The sequence below is a fragment of the Brachycentrus maculatus genome, unplaced genomic scaffold (assembly GCF_059751285.1).
Source record: "Brachycentrus maculatus isolate JH-2025_06_01 unplaced genomic scaffold, ASM5975128v1 h1tg000105l, whole genome shotgun sequence".
Lineage (NCBI taxonomy): Eukaryota > Metazoa > Arthropoda > Insecta > Trichoptera > Brachycentridae > Brachycentrus > Brachycentrus maculatus.
In genome coordinates this window covers 3,368,020-3,379,010 of record NW_028280859.1, presented here as the reverse complement: position 1 = coordinate 3,379,010, position 10,991 = coordinate 3,368,020, and the positions used below count along the sequence as shown (strand labels likewise).

At 33.3% G+C, this 10,991-nt stretch overlaps 2 protein-coding genes across 2 annotated transcripts; one reads left to right on the top strand and one right to left on the bottom strand.

Moving 5' to 3' along the window:
* TAF1C-like (TATA box-binding protein-associated factor RNA polymerase I subunit C-like) lies at positions 1-2,848 on the top strand. Its single transcript, XM_088258927.1, has 3 exons — positions 1-450; positions 960-1,169; positions 1,424-2,848. The coding sequence occupies exons 1-3, from the start codon at positions 162-164 to the stop codon at positions 2,770-2,772; spliced, it is 1,848 nt and encodes a 615-aa protein (XP_088115053.1). The 5' UTR covers positions 1-161; the 3' UTR covers positions 2,773-2,848.
* A 762-nt stretch (positions 2,849-3,610) lies between these two features.
* On the bottom strand, positions 3,611-10,901 carry LOC148310168 (mitochondrial import inner membrane translocase subunit TIM50-C-like). The gene is made up of 7 exons (XM_088258997.1): positions 10,668-10,901; positions 10,359-10,542; positions 10,112-10,283; positions 8,696-8,829; positions 7,367-7,592; positions 5,435-5,558; positions 3,611-4,855 (listed from the first exon to the last, which is right to left on the bottom strand). Exons 1-7 carry the CDS (start codon positions 10,807-10,809, stop codon positions 4,665-4,667), a joined length of 1,173 nt encoding a protein of 390 aa, XP_088115123.1. The 5' UTR covers positions 10,810-10,901; the 3' UTR covers positions 3,611-4,664.
* Positions 10,902-10,991: the final 90 nt, after the last annotated feature.

Below are 10,991 nucleotides of genomic sequence, written 5' to 3'. Positions count from 1 at the left end.
ATATCCAAAATTGCTGTCAAATGTCAACAATTGTCAATGTAAACTCGTGAACTGGTAGTTATATAAATTAGTTAGTCTGTGCTGGTAGTCCGCGATCAATGTCATGTTTTTTTTATTAGCTAGCGTATAATAATAATAACAGAAAATAAACAAAGAAAATCATGACAAATCCCAATGCCTTAGGGTTCATCAAAAAGGTTTCTGAAAATGCACCAACTTTTTACCTCCCGCATCATTTATTTTTGTCCCAAAACTTACATTCAAGTTTTGTAAGTGATGATTTTACCGAAACGGCGTACAAACCATTTCCATATAAAGGTACGCTTCCTTCTCCGATTAATTCACCTAGTGCCGAAAAAATAGATGACCTGTACTGCCAATATACCCAATCCAAAGAAAGCTGGAAAAGGAAACTAAATGTTTTGAAAAATGCTCACAAGAATTTAGCAAGTAAGTTTTTAACGCTTGCATATAATATATAATATAATATAGTAGTTTATTTATTGATTTGGCGTTTAATTTGTAGAACTCCATTTTAATTTATGTATTACTTTTTAAATCAAACACATATTTTTTAAGTCTACTTAGTTGTATTTTATTAATAAAAACACATAAAATGTTGTCTCCCATAAATTATTGCTGCACATGTTAAAACTATCACTTAGAATTGTATAGCTACATAAGGACTGTCCATCTGATCTTCACATTCGTTTGAAAATGCCATAACTTGGATAAACAATTGTGTTTTTACTAATAAAATACAACTTAGTAGACTTAAAAAATCTTTGTTTGATTTAAAAATTAATACATAAATACAATAGTTACCTGGTAGTAAAAGACCACGATTCCGAAGTATGAAGTTACTTTTTTCTGAGACATAATTGCTTCATATTGTTGTAATCATTTCCTCTATGAAGGATTTGTTTACTATCTATCATTACATTGATTTAATTTTTTAGATGATAAAAAAATATCACAAATTAACTTGCACTACACTGGAACAGCAAGTATTCCACTCTACTTGTTAAAGTTTACCAGACTCCTTAGAGATGATCCTGACCCTTTCTTTGACAGTAATTATAACTGGTACTTGAGTGGAAAAGGAAATTTAAACATTATAAATATTGAAGAGCAAACACATTTACTTAAATCATCACGGAATGAACTGAGTAAGTATAATATATTTATTTGAAATGCATAAGAGTAAAATAAAAATGATCAGTTAACAGGGTGATAAATCCAGATTTTAGACCGATTGGCTGTGTCCCTTTTGAACTTTTTTTATGCCTGCAAATGTTGAACGATAAAAATTTTTGAGATATAAGTTTGTTTAAAAAGTAGTAGACTTACTGAGTCCAGCGTTTTCTTAAAAACCCATCATTGTTTTCACACGATTTTAAATTAATTTTTTTATTTATTTCAGGTGTACAAAAATTTAACCCATCTCATAATAAAATAATTGAAAGTGAAAATACTGCAAAATTTCATTGCAAAGATAAAAAGATCATTCTCGAAACTATATTTCAACAATGTTTGGAATCAAACATTATAGGACTTCGCCAAAAAAATAAAATACACTTGATCGAATATAAAAACCACTGCCAGAATGGAAATCTCCAGCATATTAAGACCATTTATGCAAAATTTCCATTTACTAGTATTGCATTTGATGATTGTGGCAATGTGATTTATTCCGATGTGAATGGGGCGATACAGATGTATGATATAGAATTAGAGGAGACAACAAATATTATAAATAATGATTCTCAAGAGAAAATAATTAATAACTGGTCTTCAGTCCAGCTACTCGATTCTAATTCTATATTTCATACAAATACAGAATGTGTAAAAATAATTGATAAACGAAATACACAGGATTTGGTAAAAATCTCACCCTTACTTCAAATGGACTGTGATAAGATAATGGCTTCCAAAATATGCCGTCACAACCCTAATTTCATTTACTTAGGAACGATACACAACTTACTCCTCTGTGATATAAGATATTTAAAAGAAAACACTATTTTATCTAAATGGACTCATGGATTGAAAACTCCACCACTTTTCATTAATTGCCAGATGTTTCAAGATAGAGAAATTACAAGCGTTAGTGGTCAGTTTTCGGAAGATGTAACTATTATCACCCATTCTTTAAACAAATCGGCGGATTTGTCAAATAAAAACTCGGAGTTTTATTTTCCGTGGCATCCTCCTAACCTACAAAAAACACTCGAAAATGTGCAAATGGCCGGATTCTGTTTAGATCCCACCGCCAATTTGAAAAAAAGATTACAAATGTCAAGAACGGGGTCGGTATTTTACAATAACTTTCGAGGGAATATAGATCTACTTTCTTTGAATTCTTTAGGAGATATTTTTTGTCAAGAACTTTACTCCAGCCGTGAAAATATTTTAGACGATGACATCAATACAAACCTCCAACGTTGGGCCGAACAATTACTTACAAATCGATTCCCTTTTGTAGTGTCTCAACAGATTAATATGAGTCATTTCCAAAGCTGCATGAAGAGGCCGTCTAAATCAACAGTCGGAAGAGCACCATTTAAAGGTTTGACAATAGATAACAGGAGTTGGAAGCGATCATTGCACGGTTTAAATGATTACGCAGATATGTGGGCAAATGAATTGCTCAGTGTTTGGGAAATTGATGAAAGTTCTAAACAAATTGATGATTTAGTTCCTGCTCCAGTTGATACTAAATTCAAAATTAACACGTGGATGGACCAATTCGCTTTAAGTGATGAAGATTAAGTTATTTAAATAAAGAAAATTTAAATACACATCCGTTTTCTTATTCTACAAAAGAAGTTGAAACAAAACAAAGGGTATTAACCTTTGCCTCCCTGTGATATGTATTTACTACAACTCGACTTTAAAAATGAGAATATCAATATAAAATATAAATTATACGGGCTCAGAATTTTTGTATTCCTACGTAATATACATATTACATAAAAGTATTATAATATAAAGTTATTAATTAAATAATTTGTTAAAAAATCGGGGATAAAATCACCAATACACAACATTCCTCACTGTGTGCGTGCGTGCCGTGCTTTGTGTACACGCGCTTTATACTGTTTCCGTAACACGGCTTGATACTGTTTCCGCCGAGCTCCTTTTTAGCAATGTATAGTTGTCCTTTGGGGTGATTGTCCCGCTATGCCAGCTATGGCGGCTACTTAGATACTTACAGTGCTAACATTACAAAATGGTTACATTTTATCTTCAACTATGGTCAATAAAAGTAACATTTAGGAATATTCATGTTTTTAAATCACATTTTCATGCTTTGTATATACGCGTATTTCGTGGTGCACAGATGGTTCTCCTTTTACAGTTGTGTCGCCACGCTAGCTATTGCTGGAGACTTGGGATGTTTTTTTTTCATTTTTAGATACTTACCAGAGTTAACATCGCAAAATTGTTACATTTCAACTTAAACTATGGTCAATCGAAGCATTATTTAGGAATATTCACATTTTTACCGTTTTTAAATCACATTTTCATACGGTGTACAAAACACCATTGTACGCGGAAGTTTTTCTAGAACCGTAAGGGAATGGTTAAAATAAAAACACATATTATATTATTTATATAATTGATTTATTATTTACATAGGTCAATGTTTGACTTAAAAATGCATTTACCATCTATAAATATGACCCAATTTTAAATAAAAATATATTTGTGTTAAAGTCAACATCGCCCACGGCGAGCATCACCGAGCATCCGAAACTATGGATGGAGCGCTCGGCTCAGCGTACTGACTGCCTGAATGCTCGCATCGTAACGTGTTACGTTACGACGAAATGCTCCAGTCAGTCTCCACCTTTAAACTTTGTAATAATTGTTCATTGCACATGTTCATGTATATAGTCAACAAATTCAATTTGTTAATAAACAGAATACATAATTGGAGACTTATTTATAGACAGTATTATTGCTGTTCAGTGAATTAAGTGTATTAGATTTAACTCCGCTGATATTTCATCAAAATGGATATTGCATAGAAAAAAAAACACTAGTAAAATTACGATTTTGTATGAATATTAACATAGTCAAATTTAAACACAACGGTCACTGAACAGACTGGTTGGTAAACAATCTCTTCACTAGCGAAGGGTCTCTTCTTTGCCGATAACAGAAGAGCTGGTAATATTGATAATCTTATCTCAATGTTATTACTTTTCAAGTCAACACTGAATCAATCAAGTGCAGTGCCCTATACATAATTGGCACTTATGCCAAAATTGGGAAATAAAATGTTTCAGATAAGATTATACAGCAAAATGTTTTCTAATTTCGGACAAATCGGATACATAGTAAATCAATTCTCAGCGGTCGTGAGAGTGGACAATTTTGAAATGCGACGGTCATTGAAGACTGTTTACACACAGCAATAAAATGTAATCTTACAAGAGAATACAGAAACATATGTAAGTCTACTCATACATATACATCTTACAAATACATAAACATTTAACAAATACATGTGTACTATATTTAAGGATTAAACCTTTTTTTCAAATGTGCACTCCTCAACTTTGTGTGTAAAATAAACTTGTAATGATTTTCCGAAAGCATACTATTAAATGCGTATTTATTAGATATACTACACATATACAGACTATGTAAACATATTACTTTCTAAGGAACGTCTTTGACCATTTGCTAGTCATGGGTTGCTGCGCTGCTTTCGCTTCCTTTTCCCTTTCTTCCATCTGTTCCATGAGTCGTCTCTGGTTTTCTCTGAATGCAGCTATCGGATCTTCAAATTGACTGTAGTACACCAGAACCTCCCGGACGTCTTCCACGCTCGACATGGCAATAGCTAAAGAACATTCGACATTTTAAATTGCAATAAAGATAAAATATCATGATGAATATTCAGCGGTAGTTATTTTGTATAATTAATGTTCGAAGCATTAACTTTGTGATTTTTCCCTTTTGTTATAATTATGATAAAATTATAATAAGATATATTATAATTTAATTATAACGTTGAACAGTTTAGAAGCAAACAGCTTCTTCCTCAAGACTCATTTCATTCATTCAAACCCTTATCCTCACCTCAATGGTGCACTGCATCATATAAATGCACTGTTATCTTGATCATTAATTAACACATGAAGGAAAGGTGATCAGCCCTCCGCTTCAGGTACCAGTCCAGGGTAATATTGAATAAATATTAGAGTGAAAAAATAACTTATATTTATTTGAACCCCCCCCCTGGGAATCGAACCAGGGACTGTGGCTGAGCGTGCTGACCATTACACTACAGAGGCGGACACACCCAGTAACAGTGAAATAAAGTGAAAAAAAAACATTGTTTCCACTTTATAGAAGCTTCTTTCACGTCCTATACTTCAGGTATTAATTCATAAATCGATTTCTTTATTAATGAACATACTTTTTAATAGGGCAGTGAGATCTAAAAGCGTTGTGTCGTCATCATTTCCTCTCCATTTTGGTAACCGCAATGTGTTTTGTGGATGAAATTTGGTAGATTGTGCATTCCAGTCTACGACTATTACCTGAAAAGGAGGAAAACAAAGGAATTTATAATTGAATCTCATCAAATAAAAGTAACCAATTATTTTTTGACATCTCATCAAAGATGAAGAAGAATATGGAAGTCTGGGCATTTACGGGGCTTACGACCGTCATAGGCTGGTTTAAGTGATCACTTTACACACGTGTAACATTCACCAATTCTACCCATTATTGACAACCACACTACTCAAATTCTTGGAAGTTCTATATATATGAACCAATTTAGAAACCTTGTTCATGAATCACTAGAACTTCACTAGAGACATCTATTGGTGAGATGTAAAGAAGCTTTTTTTTTTTATTAAGCAGAAACTCTTATATTAGTATGTATGCCCCGTAAATGCCCAGACTTCCATATTCTTCTTCATCTTTGATGAGATGTCAAAAAATAATATGAAAATAACTCCTGTGATTGGAGATAATCCAGATTTTGTGAACAAGTATTTGGACACACTCAAAATATTGTAAAAGTAACCAAGTATTGAAACACGGATTGTGATGCCATTTGCTTAAACCCAGTGCCTCCCAGATATTGCCTTTTTATTTTGGAGTGTTGTAAAATATGTTTGGTAACTTAAGAACAGTCTGAGGAAAATTATCTAGGTTTTTAACTTGAACAAGCGGACAGCAAATAAGGATCATAAAATTAAAAATAAATAAAAACTTTTTATAGTCAATACTAAAAATTGCTTCAAACGATATTATTATATTTAGATGATCTGAATGTATACTGAATTGGAAGATTTTTCTTTTCTTCTTCTGACACTTATTCATACCCAATGGTGGATACTACACTGAATCAAATTAATGCAGTGTTATCTTGATCAATCGTTACATGAAGGCAAGGAGATCAGTCCTGCACTCTAGGTACCAGGGTGATATTAAATAAATATTAGAGTAAAAAATCTCTAATTTTTATTTTAACCTCCTCGGGAATGGAACCCGGGGCCTTTAGCAGAGAAGCCAAACCCTCTTTTTACAAACATTTTTTTAATGATGACATGTTGTTTATAAGAAATTTAATAAAATCCGTACTTGTTTACCGATATTAGCTGATGTGACAAAGTAAAACTTTTTTATTTATTTATTGATTTGGCGTTTAATTTGTAGAACTCCATTTTAATTTATGTATTAATTTTAAATCAAACACAGATTTTTTGAGTCTACTAAGTTGTATTTTATTAACAAAAACACAAAAAATTATATTGTGACAATTGTTTTGCCTTGTTAGGGCATTATCAAACGAATTGTCACAACATAATTTTTTTATGTGTTTTTGTTACTAAAATACAACTTAGTAGACTCAAAAAATCTGTGTTCGATTTAAAATTAATACATAAATTAAAACTTTTTTCTTCTTCTTTTTCTAACCCTTATCTGCACAACCGTGCATAGGGCACTGCATCGTATTGACGCAGTGTTATCTTGATCGTTACTTACATGAAGGCAAGATGATAACTCCTGCACTTCAGGGACCAGTCCAGGGTAATATAAAATAAAAATTAGAGAGTAAAATCACTAATATTTATTTTCACCCCTTCCTGGGAATCGAACCGGGACCTCCAGGACGGTAGCTAAACATGCTGACCATTACACCATGGAGGCAGACAAACGTTTTTTACTGACTACTTACTTAGTTATGTACTACTAGCATTTTATAAAGAAGATACTGCATTGGCAACAAACTAATATTGGACAGCTGCCAAATATTGACAAATTATAGTTTGAAAATAAAATCTTTTTCCTTGTTATATAATAGCAAATAAAAAAGTGTGAAGGATTTGATTACCTTAGAGAGATCTCTATTCAAGTTGTCTAGATTCTTTACGTGTACCCCGTCGACGAAATGTGTCGAATCTCGGAATAATTTGTACGTTATCCTGTTTGAATTGGGATCTAATTGTTCGATGATAGGCCAAATCATCAGAGGATTTTCCGTCGTGAAGATGACAACTTCATAAGCGGTCGAGGCCATTGTTTCTAAAAATGCGTCGAGTCCCGGTCGCTTTTTAAACCTAAAACAATTCAATCAATTTAACAACATAACACTCGCAGAATGACACCTGCTGCACTCCATGTTTGTATATCAATTTCGCTATAGACAGGTTTATTTTAATAAAGCGAAATATTCCAGTTCTTATTTCATTCATTTCATTCAAACCCTTATCCGCACCACATTGGTGCATAGGGCACTGCGTCATATAAACGCAGTGTTACCTTGATAGTTAACACATGAAAGAAAGGTGATCAGTCCTCCGCTTCCGGTACCAGTCCAAGGTAATATTGAATGAAAAAATCACTTATATTTATTTGAACCCCCCTGGGAATCGAACCCGGGACCTCCAGTACGGTAGCCGAGCGTACTGACCATTACACTACGGAGGCGGAGTTCTTATTACATACACAAATACTTTCATACTATTTTCGCAGACCTAAGCAACCTGTTATTAAAATTAGGAATGAACTCAGAAACTCTGTCTTAAAATCCGTAACACTAACCACAACACCACAGTCCGATTTTGCTATGAGAACAATACTGCAACAGATCACTGTCGATCACTACTTTAAGCACTTGTAGTTGTTTTCAAAAAAGCGTATAAGAAGTTTAGGGAATATTTGAAAAGATAAATATAAAAAAATAAGAATAATAAAAACACAAATTTACATTGATAAGCTGAAACATACATGTCATGGAGCCGAATAATACAAAATCAAATGCACTGACTTCAATGTCAATATTTTACTTTGCTTGTTTGCACTTCTACCGGCACATTCCAATTGCACATCCAAATTCTCACTTAAGTTCGGAAATGCATTTCTTTGGGAATGATGTTGGTGATGTTTATGTGATCACGCTCACCTACTTTGAGAATGATGTTGTTGATGTTCATGTGATCACGCTCACCTACTTTGAGAATGATGTTGCTGATGTTCATGTGATCACACGCACCTACTTTGAGAATGATGTTTATGTGATCACGCGTACCTCCTTTGAGAATGATAATGCTGATGACTCAAATAATATAAATGCATATTTAATTCCAGAAGTGCATATGATAAAGTTCTAAATGGTCATAACCCTTTGTGTATAAAAGGTAATAAATATTATTGCTAATACCTCCATCCAGTCTGGTAAGACCAATCAGGGTGTACAAGGACATCAGTGAATTCCAACACTAGAGTATATGGCTGTTGGTAAGGATAGGGAACCGGGTCTGGCAGAAGTTTTTCACGGGAAGGCTCTTTTATCATCTGTAATCATATACCATAAAATATGCAAAGTTGTAGTCAATCTTAGCATTCCACTGTGTATAAATGTATGCGGGCATAGTTGGAATTCCACTAATTACTTTTTCCTTTTTTCTTTGATTGCTAGCTTGGTCTCTGAAACAATCTTCGGTGTGACTCAAGCAATGTATCGAATTTTAACATATCGTAGTCGTACAGGAGAAAGTGACCAACTAACAAAACGTAAAATGTTCAGAAGGGCCATTCAAGTCACTTTTGATTGGCAAGAAAATAAACACCAATGCAGTTAGTCATTTTTAACAAGTCAATATATTATACTTCCAAGTTTCAAATCCTTTGGGATTTTTTTCAGGGCAATATTAAGCTAGTAAGATATCAAATAGTCAATGATCACGCTTTTGTAAAAAAATGCACTTGGTCACTTTCACCTGTATGACTATATGTTAATTATTTCAATATGTTTTGACAACCAGGAAAAAAATAATCACAAGAAAAGACCTTGTCACTTATTTTATTTATAACTTACTATGTATGTATATTACTGTTTTTTTTTTTAAATAAGCTGTGGCCGTGACTAAATAAATAAGTAATGTATCCGTAGTGAAAATTTATTTTGTAAAAAAAAATTTATGAAGATTTTGACCATAAGCACATTATTTAAAATTGACTCAAAACAGCGTCTTTTGATGTCGTTATTATAACGAAATTGTGTTTAATTCAATTGAAAAAGAAGGGAGTGTGATGATGGTTTGGCCATGTGGACCGAATGAATGATGAAACAGATTTACAATGTGAATGTGGCTTGAGAAGAAGCCTGATCATGTACACTAAATCCTTGGAACTTCACAGATTGGTAGCCTGAATAATCAAAGTGTGATTTACATATTTTAAGACCAACCTAACCTGACCACTTTCAAGTATTTGGCATACCTGATCGTGCCATGTTTTTCTCGGTCTTCCTTTGCTCTTTTTCCCCACTAACATTCGCCTCATAAATTTGTTTTACCGTTCTTTCCTCACTCATTCGTTCTACATGTCCAAACCATCTCAACACACCTTTCTTAATTTTATCGATAATGCTTATCTCAGCTTTGCATTCCTTCCTTATTTCACTATTCGCACATCTATCATACATCGTTTTGTCGCACATTCTTCTGAGAGGTCGCATTTCGACTGCATTCAGTCTACTTTTCCCAACTCCATGTTTCACTTCCATACATTAGAGTTGGAACCAGGACTCCAGACATGCAGTACATGTCGGCAATTCTAGCATTAAACATGTCACCTTTTGATAGAATGTCATTTCCTTCCACATTCGTTTCAGGTACTGCTGAATAGCTGGTAACGTAGAAAATTCGTCCTCGATAATCTTGCCATTTTCATCAATCCTTGGGGAACCCATTTCGTAAATAAGATATGCACATGTAGCCGAAAGGGATACACCAATTAATGTGAATCTAAAACAAACAAATCGCATAATCTTCCGCTGCAATTTCGTAGTTCTTCAAGAGTATGGATATCAAAGGATATACCCCATCTTCATTCTCTGCCATGACTTTTTATTTTCTTGTGATTTCTCCTTGGATTCCTTCTCCAATTCGTCCTGCTTCCTTTGAATCTCTTCAGAATTTGGATTAGCTATTGTCGTCTGCGGAAACAATTGCCCTAGCAGATTTGGACCCGTAGTGGTTGAAGTTTCTTTCGCTTGTGGATTCCCTATTTTAAGAAATTAACTTAATCTTACTTCTGTGACAAGCAACACTGAACACTTAAGTATAAATTAAAGCAATAATAAATATAACTATGTGTAATAAACAAAATATTTTATTGCATTTTCTAACCTGTAATATCAGATGCGAATAGCCGGGTAGAATTGGCGGATAAAATAATACCGTTTTTACTAAGAGACTTATATGCGTTACAGCTAAATAAACTATGATTTATATGTTTTCCGGCAAACAATATGTTTTTAAGAGACATCATCGTGTAAATGTGAAAAGTATTATTTAATCTACGAAATAAATAACATCACGAACGACCCCGAATTGATCACGAATTGATCGAAGAATAAATCCATAGATTAGTGAATTTTAAAATAGAATTCCATAATGTAATGTACTAGATACTATCTATTATAAATAATATTGGTTTGTAAAATAGCATCT

What these genes read in the sequence shown, in the direction of transcription:
- LOC148310168 (XM_088258997.1), bottom strand. Translation starts at nt 10,809, where the DNA reads ATGATGTCTCTTAAAAACATATTGTTTGCCGGAAAACATATAAATCAT. An exon ending in TGGCAGAGAATGAAGATGGG is followed by an intron (nt 10,284 to 10,358) that starts GTATATCCTTTG and finishes TGTTTGTTTTAG; the next exon opens with ATTCACATTAATTGGTGTAT. An exon ending in AAATGACATTCTATCAAAAG is followed by an intron (nt 8,830 to 10,111) that starts GTGACATGTTTA and finishes ATATGATTACAG; the next exon opens with ATGATAAAAGAGCCTTCCCG.
- TAF1C-like (XM_088258927.1), top strand. Translation starts at nt 162, where the DNA reads ATGACAAATCCCAATGCCTTAGGGTTCATCAAAAAGGTTTCTGAAAAT. An exon ending in TGCTCACAAGAATTTAGCAA is followed by an intron (nt 451 to 959) that starts GTAAGTTTTTAA and finishes TTAATTTTTTAG; the next exon opens with ATGATAAAAAAATATCACAA. An exon ending in ATCATCACGGAATGAACTGA is followed by an intron (nt 1,170 to 1,423) that starts GTAAGTATAATA and finishes TATTTATTTCAG; the next exon opens with GTGTACAAAAATTTAACCCA.